Source organism: Scomber scombrus, chromosome 23, assembly GCF_963691925.1.
Source record: "Scomber scombrus chromosome 23, fScoSco1.1, whole genome shotgun sequence".
NCBI lineage: Eukaryota > Metazoa > Chordata > Actinopteri > Scombriformes > Scombridae > Scomber > Scomber scombrus.
The window spans coordinates 13745060-13765940 of record NC_084992.1 but is presented as its reverse complement, the minus strand read 5'-3'; the positions used below and the strand labels follow the sequence as shown (position 1 = coordinate 13765940).

Below are 20881 nucleotides of genomic sequence, written 5' to 3'. Positions count from 1 at the left end.
TGGTTCCAGGCAAAATACAGTCAGCTGCATTTTGAACATAACTGGAATCGCTGAAAGGCTTTAGCAGTAAAGAAAGCATTACAATAGTCTGCTGGAGGTAGGGCATGGACAAGTGTTTAATTGCCAAAAAGGCGTTTGAGGGGGCAACAACATGATAAGTCAGAGGATCTTACAGGTCTTATACAAACCCCCTGGTTAGCCGAAGTTATTTGGAAACAAAAGGAAATCTATTCATGCATTGTCTGCCATTTATCCAGGTCCAGGCTGTGGTTATAGCAGGCCCTGAACCACTATCTACACACCTATGATACATACGATAAATCATTCATCTGCCCACTACATCTGTTTGTGTCATTAGTTGGTATATCTAGCATTTTACAATATATGGTGCCTCAAAAGAGTTTGACATTACACGTCAATCCACATAGCCACATAATCTGATTAATCTTCCAAAACTTCAAACATTCCCTTTGTTTAAAAATGAAAAACCCTCCTTGTGAAATATATATGTTGTTTTTTTATTCATTCACTCTGTGAGGATGTCAATACTCTGGCTAGGAGACGGGGTCTACTGTGAGACTCTTCGCCTTGATGTTGGTCGCTAGTGTGTTTTTTTGGTTTGTGTTTACACTCCCCCTGCAGCACTCGTTCTCTCTCTTACTGTCCCCAAGCCTCACTCCTTATTCCCAACTCACTGATGCAATGCTAAACATGGCTTAGCATTGCGCCTGTATGATAATGACTTACCCCATGTGCCACACACCCATGTTTGTTTCCTGTCTGTCAGGACACAATTGGTGTAATTAATTAGTGGCTAAACACATTTGTGTCAGGGACTTAAAAAGGGCCGTTTTGCTTTGTTTATCAGGCAGCCAACCACTTGTTTCTGTATATGTTGTTCCGGGTCTGACTTTGTATCAATACTAAGGGTCAAGTGCATTAAGATAAAATCGATGTTGGCTGCTTTAGATATAAAAGTCCCAGAAAGAAAGGCTATCTGAGTGCACATCTAGGAGCAGTTCATATTGTAATGAGACCTGGCTTCTGAGCACGGTCTTTAAATTTTTAAAGTATGCGCTCTGATGTTGAAGTTGGAGATCATGCAGCATTCTTCAAATTAGGAAGAATTAAAGCTTAAACTTTACCCAAAGGTAACCTAGAAACCTCAGCACTGTGGGTTTCTGCTGCCAGACAGTATTGTTGCATAAAGTCACTCAATGGTTGTAATACATTATTGCAAACCCTAAAAGGAGATGTAATGCAAATCAGAAGTGTAAAAATGGCAAAATATGCCTTTGTTGAGGAATCTTCTGAAACTTCCCTATCGTGAAGTTTTATAGTACAAGTCACCCCAGAATGCCGAGTGACATCATCATACCCTCAAATATGGCTCAAAGCCTGAAAAAATCAGCTCATTTCATCAACCAGCACACAGACGCTTCATTAATGGGCAACACCAGCACCCGTCGAGACCTCACTAACAGCCGTCATATGGCAAGATAAGAGGAACACATACCCCACCTCCTCTCGGCGTACTCTTCAAAGCCACTGCTCTTCAGACGACACTGTCAAGCAGAACACGACTGTGTGAGTTTCCTCTGCCACTCTTTGAAAGTTCCTCGAGCTCCCCTTCCATCTACCTCACTTCGCTCGCTTGTCATCCTGTCTCCCCCTACACCTCTCCCTCTGTCTCCCTCTCTCTTTCATGCTCCCTCTCCTGCCTCTCAATATAGCAGGAAATGCAGAGTACCTTATCTTATAAACCCATCAAACATAAGGCTGTCCAAGGTGGACTGGGGAAGGAAATTATATGTCAATCAAAATTTATATCTGGTAATGCTGGTCTTCTCAACCTCCAACACCCGCCCCCTCCCTCTCTCTAAGTACAAGCAAAGGCAATTTATTGTCAGCTCTGAAAATATAGATGCAAGTCATTTGAGGTTCTCAGAAGAACAAGTCAAAGGCGAAAGTTGTTTTTGAATACATTACGTAAGTTGGAGTCATTGCAAATTAACAGATAACCTCAAGTGTGGGTGTATACAGTATTGGGATTTAATGTATTAATTTAATCATTACAATGAATAAAGTTGAAGGTAAGTACAGTGGGGTCAGAGAATCTCCACAGATGACAGCTCACATTGTTTAATTTACTTGATATCTTGAGGTTTATTTGTACAGAAACTCAAACGGAATATAGAAAAACCACATCTCTGTCGGCAGAGACAGTTTTTTCCGAGACCAGCTTAATTGACCTTTCGTAATGAATTCCGCTATGGCAGACTTAATTGGCACCTATTTTGGTGCATTTTCTTCCTCATGCAAGAGTCGAACTGTCACACAATTGCAGACACTTTGTAACTTTTAATGATTAAATACAGACATTGTCTGGGCGAGCTCGGCTGGCCTCAAGTGAAGCAACTTCATTTCGGTCTCTCTAAGATAAAACCATCCAATTACATTTCGCTACATCCGTTAATTGAATCACTTAAGAATTGTATTTTGTCGCAGTTTTATTTGGACAGGTTTTGCAAAAAAGAAAGTCCTTGACATACGGAAGAATCAGGCCTAAAAGCATTGTGTAGTCTTTCGTTCTGTAAAAAGGAGTAAGAAAAATTAGAAAATGTGGGTAAGATTGGTATTGTCAGCATGGACCCTCAAAACACACACACACACACACACACACACACACACACACAACCACAGACGAGCTTATACATTTGAGGGCATTGTTCTCATTAAGCCGCTGTTTTTCCTTCCTCTTTAGGTGTGGCCTCATACATGTGCGTGGGTCCAGAGGGCTACTGGGACCCCCAAGGACCCGACTTTAGCAACTGTACTTCCCCCTGGGTCAACCTCATCAGCCAGAAGGTACCAAGCTGCACAATATAACAAGCAGAAAATGTGTTAGACATAGCCTCACAGCCAGTTTGGTTTGGAGAGCTTACTTTTTCTCATCAGGATTCATCAATGATTCCGCTTTAGAATACAACTGTAGATAAAGCATTAAGCTAGCCTGAAGGTTATGGCACTGAGTTTAAATGTTATTTTGATGTGGAAATTTGTTCAAGAGATTTATTTTAAATGAACTTTTGCCCTTTTAGCTTGCTCTAAGTAACATCTGCCACAGCTCACAATGCACAAATCAAGGCTGTATATTGCTTGTACTCCGAGGACTTAAGTTTTTGTGGGTTTTCTCTTTAGTTCTTTGTCTCTTCTTAATTGGTCAATTAATGTCATTGATTAGCTGTGGGCCTTACTCAATAGAAGGGATATGCTTGTGTGTCTGTGTGTGTGTGATTGGCATGAGTGGTTGAATGGGGGTGGAATGAAAACCAATACCACAGCACCATAGTCTAATAGACTGCTGTGGGTAACAGCTAATCCAGACCACTTTCTATCCTATGGCATGATACTGCGGTTATTTGCATTCCATACTTCTCAAGCACAAACAACTTGTATCTCCTCTTCTGCAGGCAAGCCATTATGCAAAGCCTTGTATATTGTAAGGCTTTCTAGGTGTAAATCTGTAATAGAATCAGATCAGAAGAGGAGAAAGTTACTACAAGTGAGGCTCAGGGTTCCAGGTTATGAATTGCAGGCAATGTTGAAAATGCTCTCCCTTAAACTCATAGGACCCTGAGGCGTGCATGTTATAACACTTATGATCTACTCAACGGCACAAAGCTCGGCCCATTAAACAAACTGCAGTTTGCAGATACGGATGGAGAATGGCTGTTGGGGAACAAAAATAAAAGGGAGAGAAATTATCAGGTGCATTTCTGTTCAGCGCAGTGCTATTTGAGCAGAACAATAAAGCTCCACTACAAGCTGCTGTTTAGAGAAATTAACTACAGCAAAGTTGTTGATGAACATGCTATAGAGGCTGTTCCTCAATCGTTACTGCATGAATTTGACATCAGCAGTCTGACTATAATGTGGAATATGACTTGTTCAATTGTACAGGAAATAGTGACAATCAATTAATGCGTGTATTTTAAAAAAAAAGGGGTTATAAATCTTTTTTTTAAGCCAGTCACACTTCAGGAGCATGTCTGTCGCTGTGGAGACAGGAAGACTTTAATGAAGATCAACCTGTCAGATATCTGGAATGACCATCTGGCACTTAATTATTTTAAATCTAAAGTCATTGTCCTGTGTATGGCACTGCTCATTACCAGATGGTTCAGTAGACAAAATGGGGAAGGAAGATGTAGAGAATAAAAAAAGAGAAAGAAATGACATCAGATAAGCAGAAACACAGGGGAAAAAAGCAGAGCTATTTACCCTGCATCTTCAATTCCCCTCATTAAAAGACGAGAGCAGGGAGGGGAAAAAAGAAAACATCTTCTGAAGACACGTTCCCTCGCATACACCTCTGTGAAGACCAATTTAAGCAGCATAATTGGCTTGACTAATAAACTCACAGGCAATGAACACAGGTGATACCAGAGTAAATCAGAATGGGCCTGTTTTAGTCGGTGTCAGTGCAGTTTTCAGGCTCTTCCTACTGTACCTATTAGTTGTAGTCTAGCTCATGTTAAACCTTGACAGTGACTCACCTTTGAACTGCAACATCAAACCCAAGTGGTGTTGTTTAGTCCGGTTGACTGCACATGTAAGTTACTTACTGTTCCTAAGTGAGACCAACTATTACATAATTTTCTTGCTATTGATAATCGTGGGCATATAAATGTTCTGCAGGTCCAAAGAAGAAGTTTGTTAGCAAACCTTTCAGGGTTTGTGGGAAGTCTCATTAGCCAATAAACAGATGCCTCCATAACTCACAAGATAAATACCAAAATGTTGAAGTAGGAACACTTTCCTATCACCACTATACGCAACTCTGTATGATACAATTTGACCATTATTGTTTAATTATTGACTACTTGCCAAGCTCCACAACCCAAGCTTTCCATTCCCAACACATGCAGTTATCATGATAACAGTGGCAGATTTACTACTCACAGATTCACTGACTAAACAATGGGCCCTTGATTTCAGTCAGTCTTTTCAGGTAGACAAAAGAAGGCCTCTCATTTCCATCTGGCCACAGTCAATTTCGTCAGCTGACATGAAAACTGTCACCGGCAGATTTGATCAGCTACAGTAAAGTCAGCTAGCTAATTAAGCCAACGTCAGACATGAATTGGTTAAAACTGCCAGCTCCAACTGATTGTCTAATGTTGTTTGAAACGGCTGAGTTGTTTTAAAATGAGAGCCAACCTAAATGGCTACATACCTCCTCTAACAATTTCCAAGCAACAAGTCAGCTCCCTCACCAGTTCATGAAGTAAAGAAGCAACATTGCTTATTGTTTGTTTTTCGAGTATGTAAGATTAAACTATTCTTTCATTCTAACATAATCCTGTGTGGGTGCTCAGTTCACATACTTGTTCATAATCAGTATGTTTTCACTTTTATCATAAAAAGAAAAGCCATTATAATGAGTATTAAACAGTATGTTTGGCAAATGTAGCTTTATATCAGGTGTCTGGGGTTTGTAGCTAGCTGCTAACATTAGCCTAAACACTAGCTTCCAAGACTCGCTCCCCCACTGGGAAGATATTCTACACACTAGTAGTACTTCAAAATGTTTTTAAACATAACCTTTAACCCCACATACTAACGCAATGATATACTTCTTGGCCTTCGAAGTAACTCTAGGTATAGATAGTAAATTTGTCCACCAAACATGCTAACAATTAGCCCTTATGTTAGAGCATATAAACACAATCTTTAATCCACCTTACATTTTTGCTGTTGTGTATTTAGGTTTCGGAGAGGTTAAAAGAAACTGCAACATTCTCCATGGAGACAAAACATCTGCAAAACGAAATAAAGCAAACCTTGTTTAGCGCATTAAAACAACAAAAGGACTTTTTCCCCTGTCGTCACTAAATCCTGAGGTAAAAAAATTTTCATAAGCGTTGAAGCATAAGAAAAAATTAATATCCAACAGGATCTGTCCTCTGCGTATGACATACATACCCCCTTCCCCCGAGCTGCAGTATTCCCCATTAGTTTCATAAAGGTGTAAGGCTATCTAGGGAAATTCCCTCAATAGTTGATTTCATAATTGCTTCCAGATACAATATTGGCCCTCGTGTACACTCAGCTGCGTACCAACTCACCACATTAATTGTGTGCAATATAGCAGCAATTCCGGAAAATGTAAAGGCTAAATGACATTTTTTTAAAGGGTCTGCACATTTGTATGCAATTTATCATGTTTTTGCATGTTTTCCAATATGGTGGTTGTGAATAATAAGTTCATGATACATTAAGACAACAAGGGTTTGAAGGTTTTGTAGATTTTTGTTTGGTTGTAGAGGTATCTTAGCTAGTTTAGATATTCAACCATAATCATTCTATTGCATTCAGCTTCTCTCAAGTGAATTTGCACATATTTTGTCCTTTTTTTCAGCTAAGAGCTGGAGAGACAGCTGCAGTCATTGCCAGGGAGTTGGCGGAACAAACCAAGAGCAATCTTCAGGCGGGGGACATCACCTACACGGTAAAGGCCATGGTTCAACTAGTGGATCTCCTTGACGTGCAGCTGAGAAACCTCACACCCGGCGGCAAAGACAGTGCAGCACGGAGCCTCAACAAGGTAATGAAAGAAACAGTTGTATAAGAAATATCAAAACTGCCCTTTATTCACTTCCCACTTCTCTTTAAAAGAATGCCCTGACTAGCTACTGTAATGCTCTGGATAAACATGACCTGCAAGATGGGAGACCTATTCCCCTGTTTATTATCCACACTGGTTAGATCATCATTTATGAAGGAGCATATATCAAATGAAGGAATTTTAGGTGAAGTATCTCACTCAAAAGTGCATCTTTTCTATGGTAACATTTTCGTTCTGTCTTTGAAACCTTTCAGAATTTTCAAAATGAAAGCCTACCTACGAGTCAAATCTGAATGGTATTCTTTTAATGATATGCTATTTGGCCCGATGCTGTCAGATAAAATAATATCCACCATTTTCCTGTGGTCTGGTTCATACTAAAAACAGACCTTGAATTTCAGTGTGTAGTTGAGGCACATCACATAGTATCATGTATTATGCTTTCAATTTCACTTTGATGTAGCTTAAAAGATGTTATCCATATGCCATGCTAGTCAAAAGCACTACATTTGTACCACTTGATTTTTACTAATGGGACAGGATAAAATTTCAGTGGGCTGGATCTAAGCCGTGCAGTAAGAGTGCAAGAGATTTTCATTTTTGCTGAACCTGAAGCTAATGCATTTATTCTCCAATTCACAGCAGAGCACAGTAAGGGGCACTCAGGCAAAGCAACCTAAAATAATACTTTCTGTCTGCTGAGCAGCCAACAGAAAAGCAAACATCAGTGAAATTCTAAATGTCAGTCGTTAATTTGTTGGAGCAGCCTCACTTGTAGAGGAACATGAACACCTGTTCTCAGATAGCTTTATCGAGACGTTTTTTTTATTTCATTGCCGCAACAGACACAGATGTCCCCATTGAGGTTTTAGTGCCAGTTTTCTCCAGTGGAGAGGGAGGCAGTAAAGATGGCCAAAACGCCCCAGAAGGGATCGTGATGAGCAAATTCACATTGAGGAGCAACTAGACTTTATAATACCTCTTGAAAAAAAAAAAGGGGGGGGGTATGGTTCTCATAAAACACAACATCAAGTCACAGACAACTGCTGTGGTCGAGATTACTGCTGTTGTCTTCAGTTTCTTTTGTAATGATGAGGAAGTGGCACAAAGAAAAGAAAAAAAGCTGGGTTGAGGAGAATAAAAAAGGCCTCTAAAACCAGTATAATTTATTCAAGGGGTCAGGGGCTCAGCTACGATATATAAATCTTTGTCCTTGGTTATACAATACATTCGTGCATCACTATGCATGGAGAACCTATGTTAAAAAATGGTGTCTCAGCTTTATCTTGTGTTCGAAAGCCCTCCCCAAGCAGCCCACAGAACTCTCCTCTGTGCTCTGGCAGTGGTTGATGTTTACCTCCCCGAGCTCAATCATTTTGACACAATCTGCAAAGAGCTAAGCGAATTAAAGATTTTTTTTTTGATAGCGAAGCACAATGCGCTCTGCCAGCAGACAATGAAAGGATTGAGTTGGCAAACGGTGAGATCAGTCTCGTTTTCATGATCAAAGGGTAGCTGGCTAACGGTACGGACGGGACCATTTCCAGAAGAGTGGGCTGTGATGTAGAGCAAGAGGTTCCTTTATGGGGGAAATGGTACTCTTTGGAGCTAATCTGCATGGGATTTAGCATGGTACCAGAACCTAGATGTTAAGCCACACAGTAGCTCTGTTGGCTACCCTGCTTGTATCAGAACTCAATTAAAATTATTCACCGTCCATGCAGTGCCAAGACCGCTTCTTTGAGCCTGAGCTTCTTGTTATTTCTCAGGTATGCTTGATTGTTTTTAGCATCAACGCTCCTTCTGTGGTGGAAGAGGTTTAAAAGACAAACATTTCTTCTGAGTTCACACATGAATATATCAAGTGGAAATAAAAATAGTATCCTTGAAATCACATTTAAGAGTAGCAGTGTGTCATTGACATATTCCCACTTGTGTTGTCTGTCTCATTTAAGTGTTAATTAACACAGTCTGCTGATTTGTATAGATAGGGTGCAACCAATTTATATTATTATATACAACTTTTCACATTGTATAAAGCATACTTAACTTGCAACAGAAGGTTTTTTTTTCTCCCTGCTTTGAAACATGTAATTCAAGCAGAATTATTTTTCAAGTGGAGTTGTTTGAGTTGTTGACTATTCACTAACTCTTGCATTTTCTTTGGATTGCAGCTGCAGAAAAGAGAGCGTTCTTGCCGGTTTTATGTTCAGGTATTTCGACGAAAATGTTCCTCATACCTACTTTCCATTCCCTCATTGTGACGACTTTGCTGTCATTTTCATGTTTAACATGCAAACTGAAGTTTGACCTTTTGAAGTGCAGGAAAAAAAATCAAAGAAATGCAAAAATAAAACAATAACTATCAAAGTCAATATATCTGTAGACTTCACTAATGCTGTCATTAAATCAAAGGGTCAAATTTCATTAGTGTCATGTCATTTATGTTATGTGCAAGTAAATACCATCAGTGCCTTGAACCTACCAATTTATGAGTCATATGTCATATTCTTTCCCTGCATGCGCATGTCGTGATATTCCCAACTTCTCACTTATGTTTGGGCTGAGCATGAGTTTAACAATTTCTCTGTTTCAAATGCCAAATATCCGTTGTGGATTTCACAAGTGTCTAAATCATTTTAGAAACAGCCCCAAAGCTATCACACGGTCACTGCTCTTCAATGAAATATTCCACATCAGACAAGTGATCGCATCAGTCAAAAGTAAAGCTCTTAGGCATGTAACACACGCCTACATTTCTCAGCAAATGCTTAAGAGCCAAAGAAGTGACCTCATTATACCAGCAAGTCAACTTCTAACTACTAAGTCAGCCAAAGTCCTGGCATGTTATGATTCTCCCTGATGCATAATACATATGTGTCCCAATTTAGGAGGGACTCTGTCGCTTCACTCAGCTATTTCTCAGGCTACTGACTGATTTTGTTATTCCTCGGATGACATTTTAGCTGTCATCAGGATCACTTCTACCTTGACAAGAGAAGTATGGGTTAAGTTTACGTCCCTGTCTCAATGCAGATGGCTTCAATAAAGCTGCACATTAGAGCCAGATGTTGTTTTATGTGAATGCTCCGCAGCAGTCAGGTAAAGCAACACATGTTTTGCCTCAATTCCACCGAGGTACTGTGTCTTTGAGGGCTATGAAAAGTCATGTGATTGTGCAAACGGCATACAAATGGAATATATGATGAAGCGTGCTCACATGTGCAAATGGGATTATTAGTGTGACTTGACTTATTATCACCAAATGCCAAAACTAACAAATGGAGCTTGCCTGTGTACACAAAGCCCCATATAGCTTATTCCTCTATGCCATAGACCTTCATTGCTCTCTAAAATGTACTAAATCAAGGAGCTACACCGTTGCCTTGAGTGACATGTTCCTTTATTACGATAAACATGGGCCCTGTAGTTAATTTTGAGTCAATCCCAAATGTACCATTCTGCTCCTATAAATACTCACCAGTGCAAATGTGTATTCGGTGGCTGAAAGTAGTCCCCAATGCGGTACTTACTCCTATTATACCCCTATATGAGTAATGTGTGCTTAAAATGACAGTTCCTAAAATTAAAACAATATAATATGTACGTGACCTGTTTTTAAAGATTTAAGTCTTTTGGCGGTACAAATGTGCTTGTGGAATTCGGAAAGTATCTTTACTTTACATTTAAACATCTTTCAGTGATGGATGGACTGACACCATAATTTTCCTTTAGCTGCTGACAGGGCGCAAATCACAAGCTATAGTTTATTCCAAAAATATCAAGATTCATTTAATGGAATACTTTGACGTTTTTGGTAATACGCTTATTCATTTAGTTTGTTTGAGGTAGATAAGAAGATTGATACCACTCTCATGTCTGTACAATATGAATAAGCCAGCAACTGTTTAGCTTATCAAAGCTTTGCATAAAGACTGGAATATGGTTCTTTCCAAAAGTAACAAAATCCACCAGCACCCCTGAAGCTCACTAATTAAAATGTTTTACCTTTTGTTTCATTTCTTCAAAAACTGAAAGAAAAAATGATGAGTTGTGATGTTTCCAGGCAACCAACAGATGCTTCAGGAAGTAAATAACATCTCAAATAGTTATACTAGTGCAGTGCCCATTAAAAATGTGCCTGTGACAAAACACCATGTTTCTTGAGCTGAGCTGATACTAAAAGGTGGCGTGAAACACCACAGACCAGTGATTAGTTTCAGAGAACGTTTTCCACCGCTCCCTCTACTCGCTCTGACATGCTGTCTCTCTCTCTCTCCCTCTCTCTCCCTCACGTGTGTGTGCCATGCTTGAAACACATGGCATCCACACATGAGGAAAAAACAACACAAATTTGCCTTATACAGTAGGTCTCTTAATTTACTGCTGCATGAGTTGAATATATGAGGACAAATGCAGAAGATGAAAATTAAACTGAAACCAAGAGCATCTGTCTCCATAGTAAATCACCAATTGAGTGTTTGATGGTGGTTTATTTGTGCTTTAGAACAGAAGTGCTCTGAAAAAAATCAGAAAATAGCCTGTTACTTCTGTCATTCATAGACTTTCTCTCTCTCCTCACCCGCTTGTCTCGCTGTCACTCACTCGCAGAGCCCATAAGCCCCATCCTGCTACTTGCTGATCTCTAATTTAATCAAAGTTTATCAATATTGAACATGTCCAAATTGTACCAAATTCGACACTGCATATCCTTGGGTCACCAGCAACACGTGCCAAGTGTGAAGTAGATATACTGCGAATAGTTCTTGAGATATGTGAAAAGTTAGATTAGATAACAAGTTAATTAGTGAACCTACCAGCTACTTGCTTTAGCTTCATATTCATCAGACAGACATGTGAGTGGTATCTTTTTTTCTCATATAACACTAGCAAATAACAAAGCAAATTAGCATATTCTATTCCTTAACAAAAAGAAAATTGCATGACACACAAAGCTGGCATCTGGGTTCATGTTTTTTCATGAATACTATGAGGATATATTGTACCCTACAATACATAACTATACAAAACTGTTCAGCTGCGCATCTTCTCCTCTGTTATGTCCCCTTGCTGGGCTGACAAATTCAAACAAGATTGAAGTACTTTCACTTGACGAAACGGAATAATGGAGCAACATCTGTGGCCTTAGGTAAACACTAGGCATTGACTGCACAGGCTGCCAGGCTTTGAGGGACTTTCATTGATTAGGGAAATTAGGCAATGTTTTCTCCAACGGGGCCCTGGTGGCTGACATAAGTGGGATTAGCAGAGGAATATAAAGCAAATGAGAGGTGCACCTGCCTCTGCTATCCCTCTGTGCTAAGACCATGCACGATGCCGAAAACAGACTTTGACAGCACTTTGGGAAAAGGCATAATGTGCAGGTGCAGGTGTGGTTGTGTTGAAGAAAGGACATTCTGCTAGTCCCAAATACAACACAGGGCTTGAAGTTCATGTCTGAATGAGATTAGAAGTCTCATCTAGATGGAGGGGCCTCTATCTTGTTCAAGTGGTAAACAGGTAGATGACACTTCAGTTTACCTGGTACAAAGGTCTTTATCACATTAAGATCATCAGGGGGCTTTGAATACAGGGAGCTTTATTTGCTGCTTCAGTTACATATTCCCTCTCCCTGCCTTGCTTGATCAGAGGCAGATGAAACAATTAATTATGACAACATCTGTATTTTTCTAGGTTGTTCATAAACAGGGATTTTTGCGACATGTCACAGCCTGTTTAATCCCACTGAATAGGATTTGGCCTTGATAAAGCTACAAAGCAGATAATGATCCATTCCCTATGTTCTGCATTTCCCCTGCAGGAATGTTTCTTTGTTGTGCCTTTTGATTTTGAACAAACATGATAAAAATGGCGTCCTGCCTCCTATGCTTTTGGCCATTAATAGCAGCTTGTTCATAGGCAGTGACATTATGGCCGTCCAATTACTGTGATTATGTCCATCCATTGTGTACGAAGCTAAAGTGAAGCACGCAAGCCTTGAACGGCTTCTTCCTCTGGCGTTTATTCTGTTTTAAATCAAGTTGGTGTTGTGGGATTTTGCTTTGAATACTCTGAGCAAATTCTTCTCTGAAGGATCAGAAATAATATCTTGTGCCTTAGTTGGAGCCAAGTGATTGTGAATATGCAGGATACAGGGGAGGATATTGAGCTCCAAGCCCTCATTAAAATGACACCTTAGCATGCAGAGATGGCCAGGGGGAGTGTCACAGCGCAGGATGACCTTATAGCAGGCGGAACGAAGGGAGGCTCCTCATTCAGGAATGTAACAAGATGATAAAATTTCCCTGGTAGTCAATTTGTTGAAAGATGAAGATAACCACATCCTCATAAACACAGACCTCCTCATCTGGCCCGCAGTGCAGAGTTCTGCTTGAATAATCTGTGTGCCATTTCTGCTCACAGTTAAGAGAGTGGAAGAATCTCAGGAAAGTAAGGATAAGGATTCACTTTAAAGCCAATTAAGCAGAGTTATAATTACATAAAGGTACCATGTCCAATTTTTTGACTATTGAGGGTGTTTATATGAGTGTGTCCATATTTTGTTTGTATCCTGTGTTTGTGCATGTGTGTCCTCTTTTCAAATTTAAAAAAAAAAATTGGTTTTGCAAATGTTGTAGAAGAAAGAAATGCATTCAGCATTTGTTAGGTCTCAAAGATACACACAATGCATTTTGGTGAGAAGCACCAAATGCTATCATAACTGTGTTTGTTCACAAGGAAACTTCACAGGGTGCCTTTAATGCTCATTTTCCACAGCGTCCATGAATGCTGCAATATAGTCACGCTTCTTCACCAATGTGCTCCTCGTAGTTTACTGTTTTTATTCACGACTCTGCTGGGTTTTTTTGGAGCAATTTAAAGCCAGTGAAGTCGGTGAGCCTCGCCTTCTCCTGCACATTTTGCTAATTAATAGCGCGTCAAAAACGAGAGGGATTATTCTCTTTGAACAACTGGAAACAATTTGTGAATAAAAACTGTATTTCTGTTCGAGAAGAGCGGTGAGTGTGACATGACTGTTGATGAAGTTAGTTATGCAGAAATAAACATCATACTGAATTTATCAAGAGTCATCAAAGTGCTGATCAAGACGAGAGGAAGTGTTGAGTTTCATCACCAGCAAACAACTTCAACAGCATATTAAAATGGCAGCAAATGAGAAAACAGGGAGGTCTTTTTTCTAAAATACAATAAAATATACTTAAAAAACAGGAGATGTGAAATAAAGACGTGTCTCTAATATAAGCCCCTTCTGAATAAATGCTAATTCCCTTTGTAGATGAGCTAAAAAAGCCTGTACATACATAGTTGCACATTAGTAAGATTAAACTTAAGACATAAGACTAAAAGCAAATGGGTTATTCCTCTGTAACTCACAGACAAAACCACCCACTTACTAGAGAGAGAAAGCATCATGAAATATTAAATAAGAAGGTTGCAGAGATTCTCAAAAAAAAGACAGATGATTTTGCTAGCAGGTAAAATGAAACTGGCAAAAGAAAGTCAGAAATGATGCCTCAGCTGTGCCGAGAGACATCTAGTCAGATATGAGACGACAGAAAGAACAAGATATCCCACCTTGTTTCTCTCCGCTCCCCCCCAAAATTTTGAGATCAACCTTCAATGTTAGTGAGAGCCAACAAGTGAGGGAAAACTAACTGGCCCAGAGGAAGGGAGGAGAAATGGGGCGACGGGTGGGGGTGAGAGCTGAGTGCACACAGGAAGCCGACCAGCGAGCGAGACAGAAAAGGAAGAGGGAGATCAGCCTCAGCCAGAATCAATTTCCCAGACCCCGAGTTCATTTCATCAATCAGCACACAGATAGAAGCGCACACACCACGGGGTCGGCTTGGACTCGTGCCAAGCTCACGCTAATGTCCACCTCTCCCTTCCTTCCTCGTGCATTGGTATAAATGGCCCGTGCACTGCAGCTTTTCACGCATCCTTGTTCCAAGTGGAACATTCCAGCAGTGACTTGAGTTAACGATTAGCATTTCCTCATTTACCAGAAACTAGAATATCGTTTTTTACTGCTGGGTCGCATTTAGCACGGGAAAATAAAGTGGCAAAAAAAAAGGTTAGTTTGCAGCACCAGAGTGAGCCGATGCATTTGATAGATGGAGCGGCAGTGTGCTAACAGCAGTAAAATTGCAGTGAGCGAGCATTGCGTCTCTACGACTCGACTGCACAGACTATGATGATGATGATGGTGGTGCTGTGCTGCTTTGTTACACCCTTACCCTCATTCCCTCACTCCCTGCTTTTTTTTTCTTTTCCTTTTTTTTCTCCCCCACTGAGGCTAGAAATGATGCTGTTCTCACACTGATCTCGTGAAATTTTGTAGAATGAGCCCGACACTTTCAAGATGCAAATAACCTCCGCTGTGCATGAAAAGCCAAAGAAACAAGATTCTCCACATGGGGAAGGATTACATGGAGGAAACACAAATACAAAAAGGCAAGGTTTTGACATGAAAACATAAAAACATCAAAGTAAAGGCATGGAGAGCTGGTTGTTGAATTAGTAATACCCATCTACCCATCATCATAATTAAACTGTAAAATACACTATTTTGAAGTCAGTTATTCTTATTTAACCACAACAAGGCCATTTTCAGACTCTCAATAGCACTGCCTACTCGTTTATTTCAATTGGACCACTTCAATGACACCTGTTGACAAGGGGTCAAGTTTATATAGATGCCTGTAACAGTCAATTCATGTAATAAACCATGAGCTGCTACTGGAATGTACAAAGCTCGGCAAGAAACCACATTCTGGTGAATTACAAATAAGAGAATTTTGTACTAAATAGTCTGTAACTTTGGAAGATAATGACCTGATTTAGCTAACGATGGCCCCTCATCTCTTATAATGTCGCTTTCCGGTGGATTAGCTTCGCTGCCGCTCTGGAGGGTACGAATTGTTATGACCAAGATCTTTTTCCACATACATGTGAGCCCATCAGCATAATGTTAAAAAAAGCCTTCACAAACCCCAAACATACTCTTTAAGAAGTTGCATTAGAATGCGTAGTAGTGGAGGCAGCTGAACAAAACACTCAGGGACGCAAGGTAATAACAGAAAAGACATTTTTCCATTCAATATGACCTTTAACTTAAGTTATTGTACTTATCTAAATTGTTGATAACAGTTTGTAAACCGTTTTACAAAGGACAAAGACAGAAAAATGGCCCAATTTAATGTTGGGCCACTCAATACTTCGATGATGAAGGAATGCAATTTCTCCAAAGCACACTCAAGTGCGCTTTGGTGTTCTTTTCAGTGTATTCAGGCTGCAGCAACATTGCTGCCAACAAATAGCATAAAGCACGCCTGATATTGGTGATTGTAAAAACAACAAGTGAAGGGACTTTTTTCATTTTTTTTCTCATTACACTGCACTGTATGTATAGTGCACTGAATAGAATATGCTGAAGATTTGGTAGTTATCATCACACACTCGGCTTCCAACATAAAGACAATCCTTCACGCTCTTTTGTGTCGTCATTTCATTCTCTGTTCTCTCAGAACACTGTCGCATGTTTGAATGTCAGCTTTATTGTTTTTCTTTCTTTCAGTTGATCTTGCAAATGCCTAAAGGGTCTGTAAGAATACTGATCTTTATTCCGATATATACATTTTTACACCCTACCTGCCCTGCCCGCGCTTGTTTTACTCGCTCTTGTTTATCAATTCTCCATCACATATATCATCCTCGCAAGTTTCGGACCCTTCCCCGGGGCTTTGTGAGAGAGCTGCTCATCCACCTTGTTCTTTTTGTACATCTCTTCGGCATGTGGAAAAAGCCAGACGGCCTCCTCCTCCCTGCAAGTCCATCAATCCTTTCCTCTGTAGAATCATTATTTCAGTGTTTTAAGACTTGCTGGGGAAAAAAAACAAATCTTACGGTGGTGAACAAAGAAAAAAAGGAAAAAAAAGAAGTCAGTGCTTGAAGAAAAAGAGCTCCTTAATTGAGAGTGAATCAACCTCTGCCTCTAGCTGAATGTCAAAAGGTGTGATTGGAGATTGGCTGTGGATAATGAATAATTACATTAAAGTTGGTAGACTGCCTGTGTGTGTGTGTGTGTGTGTGTGTGTGTGTGTGTGTGTGTGTGTGTGTGTGTGTGTGTGTGTGTGTGTGTGTGTGTGTGTGTGTGTGTGTGTGTGTGTGTGTGTGTGTGCGTATGTGTACAGCTTAGTTTTACTGTGCAGTAGGTGGATTTCTGTATACTAGCAGGTGCAGAGGTGTGTGTTCACTGTTGCATCAGTCTATATGTGTGTGTGTGTATGTGTGTGGTTGTGTCTGGGTGTGGGGTGTGGGTGGCGTATTGTGTGCAGGGTATGTTTTGAATGAGGAAAAGCCAGCTGGTGCTATTTGAAATTCTCAGCCAGCGCCAGTGAGTTGAATACAATCATTCCTCCGTCTCTTCTTGCTATCACATTGATTCGAGACAAACACACAACTTAACATTATAAGGTAATATGTGGGTCCATTACATGCTTTGTGACTGCAAAGTCTGTCACCCTTGCTTTTTTTTCTGTCCCCCCTTTTGATCAGGAATTAATTTGATAAACTCGAGCACATGATTTCTCTTATCGCCTTTGGCTTTATACCCGTGCTTTTTCTTTTTTCTTTTTGGAGTTATTCTTAACCCCCCTCACATAATCCATTTATCAAAAAAGGGGATCTAAGGGCAGTGAAGTGAATTCCAGTTAGAGTTCTGTTTTTACATACATACATCATACTGCAGCTTCCATCTTCAAGATGTCACAAGTGTGTACACTTGGCTTTTGAAGAAGAGCAAAGGGAATACATGAAGGCAGCTGCGATTCTTCAAAATCTGAGCAATTTTTTTTATCAGATGTGTGATTTCCACTGTGGAGCGTGGAAATGTTACTATTATTACCAGTGCAGGAAGAAAATTATGTATTTGACCACGTACTGCAATGAGTTAGCATTAGAAATATCTTCTTTTTTTCCTTTTCTTTTCTTTCTTTCTTTCTTTTATATATATATATATATATATATATATATATATATACCAAGGGGCAGTCAGGCTCATTTTGCCCTTCCGAACAGTGCTAGCGAGAAGGAATTGCTTTCCTTGACCAATTAGTATTCCATTCATAAATCTTGCCATTGGCATTTTTAAATCTTTAATGGCTCTTAATTTTTCATCTTGTCTTGAGAATGTTCTTGTTTCTTGCTTGCTTAACAGCTCCAGCATTGTTGTCGGGAGATTAAATAAGGCATAATAGCAGTTCGATGCTATTAATATGCAAGAGAGATTTGAGCTGAATGGTTGCAGCTACAGTTGTTGCTACCAGCGAATGTCTCATGCAATACATCCATTGGCTTTGGAACTGAGCATCTCAATGTTGTTTTTTGGTTTTTTTCCCTCACAGTGCTTTTGTGCATTGGGATTGTCTGTATGGAAGAACATTTATCACACCAATTAAAGACTCTAGCCTCAAGTCATGTAAGAATTGGCCTCCAGTCTTGTAAGCACTGGCTCTGATTCATTTACATGATTAATTCTTCGTGTAGATGAAAAAGAAACAGCAACAAAAGCAACTTAGCAACATATCCAATGTCATTATAGATTCAGGTGTTGCTGCTACTACTTGATGATCCATGTCCAAAAGCATAACTTCTAAATTAATTGAGGAAAAAGCTCATGAAATTGCTCAGTAGAAAAACGATTATGGAATTTTAAGTTTAAATGAAACAGGACAAAAAGCGTTTCATGCTTCTTCCTTGCACGATCCCACTGGACCTTGCGATTTGTTTTCCAGTCCTGAACCCTCTTTGATCTTCCCTCACTCATACCGTTTACCAAATCACCATGTCAAACACCAGCAGTCCCAGGCCAGCTTAGCTTCTTTTCACTAAATCGATGATTTGGACTCCCCAGGCCATGGTGGAGACGGTCAACAATCTGCTGCAGCCGCAGGCCCAATCGGCGTGGAGGGAGCTGAGCACAGGCGAGCAGCTGCGGGCCGCTACCATGTTGCTGGACACGGTGGAGCAAGGCGCCTTCGTCCTGGCTGACAACCTGCTCAAGACGGACATTGTGCAAGAGAACACTGACAACATCCGTGAGTATAAATACATTCATTGGCTCTGCTTCTTCACATACTAATGCTGCTTACTGTTGCTATTCCTCTCCTGATACTGATTACATTAGTTGACATTAAGGGTATCTGCCCATACTAGATACAGATCCGTACTGGCAGATCAGTGCTCTCTTTTCCCCAAATTTTAAATCTGTATAATCCTTCCTTGCTGCATAGAACATTTTTGGTAATGTATTCACCTTATTGTGAAGAACATGCAGAAAGTTATGAGCAGTGGCAGTTGCTTAACACCTCAAAATTAGAGAGTGGAACACGGAGAATATGAATGTGGTTCAGTGACGTCCCGTTCATAGACTGTATATAAAAATGGAGATAGCAAAGTGTGATGCATTGGTTTGCTTTGGAACTGGTTTGAAGGTAGGTATCATTATCAAGTAACATTGAAATATTGTGACAATAGTCCAACTCGGCAGACCTTAAAGATACTGTAAGTCTTCAAATCTTATTAATAGAGCAATGATTTCCAAAATGACCACCAGCACATGAATTCAGCAATTCAGATCATAATAACTCATTAAAAATATATTGACTTAGTATTTCTATAGAGAAGTTGACACTTTTTGAATGGGGGTCGATTGGAGCCAGCACCTAGCATTGTACTGCGCTGCACTGGTTCAGCCTCAAGTTAAGGTGCAGTAGATGCCATGTCACTTGGCCCTGATCCTCTAATAAGGTCTATAGTAGAGGCTTGAATTGCGGTAGTCCTACATACATATACAGTAAAACAGTGCTTGCTTTGTGCAGTGAATAATTCTTTAGAAATGTATGTCTGATATTTTATTACTCAGATATTTTAAAAAAGAAAAAAGAAAAAAAAAAGAAAACATGAATGTTCGCCAGCCAACTTTAATTGGATGTCTTTGTTTGCATGAGTGAACTTTGGAGCTTGGACAAAATTAAGTAAATTGTTCCTCAAGGTGCTTGAAAACAGATTATTAGCTCAGCTGGAACACTCAGCATTGTCAATAATGACATTTAGACAATTAAAGCCTGAATTTGAAGAACTGAATGTTTCAGTTTGGCTTTGATAATACTTTCTACCAACGTACTTTCAAGTGTGTGAAATATTTCATTCTTCACTGGTCTTGCCGGTTGTACAGGGGTTACAAAATTCACCGTACAGCTATTGATCCGGGCTGCTCTCATATTGACAGCCGAGCTCTTGAGGCTGTAGAACAAGTGTGACGGTCACTGGATTAATGCTTTCTCCCTCACAGGAGGTTAAGTTTGGCAGGGCTGCTTATGGCTAATGGCACTCAGCTGTAAATTGACAATTATCTGAAATGATTGTGTTTATATTCATGTCAATTATCAGCCGGAATTCACCACTCGTCTTGCAGATCAAGGATCAGTGCTCATTATTCAGTGTATAAATACAGAATGAGCACAGATAATAGAACTTCTATCATGAACGTTTCCCCAAGTGGTGCTTTTCAAAAATGGATACATCAGCTGTTGAGTTGTAAAGCGGCCGTTTACATTGAGAACCATTTACAAAGCACTTTTATACAATACACATTCATATAAAGCACATATATGGCCACTAGGGCATGGGAAATGTATTGCCCTCTTCTCTGAACAAGGTTTTTTTTTTAAGTTCTTGCTGCCATGGCAACCTAAAAATATAGGTCTACTGACTTAAAAGGAAGCAAGCATAAGGAGAATTAATAAAATGGATTTTATTGTATCTGGCACACAATTCATCTGGGTATTAAGGAGATTCTGGGCTCATTTGGAGGGGGAGTGAGATGATGCCTGCACAAGTCGAGTGAGATTTTATAGCACATAGTGGTAGTCTGGTTAATTATGTGCTGGTGACATGTTTACTAGGCCTTATCTCTCTGTTTGCTCGGCTCATTTTTTTTCACCCAGTTGGCTTATTGGCTCCTGCAATCCCTCATGCCATGCAGGGTAGTTAAATGAGGACAAAGAGGCCCACTTAAACATTGGTAATCACCGCATCAGCTGATTATTGATTTTTCACACTAAAGTACATGTAAAGTAAAGGGTCTTATGTGTGCAGGTGTACTGTAGCTCACACATATTGCATTTGGTGACATGTTCTTAATGTCAAGGGCAGCCGACATTCTTG

At 39.9% G+C, this 20881-nt stretch overlaps 1 protein-coding gene across 1 annotated transcript in view; it reads left to right on the top strand.

Moving 5' to 3' along the window:
- LOC134005547 (adhesion G protein-coupled receptor L3-like) overlaps positions 1–20881 on the top strand; it is a 154395-nt gene that overhangs the window by 86831 nt on the left and 46683 nt on the right. Inside the window, exons 7-10 of the mRNA XM_062444472.1 lie at positions 2765–2868; positions 6425–6610; positions 8806–8844; positions 18567–18750. Coding sequence (XP_062300456.1) covers positions 2765–2868; positions 6425–6610; positions 8806–8844; positions 18567–18750 — 513 coding nt within the window. The remainder of the gene's footprint in view (positions 1–2764; positions 2869–6424; positions 6611–8805; positions 8845–18566; positions 18751–20881) is intronic.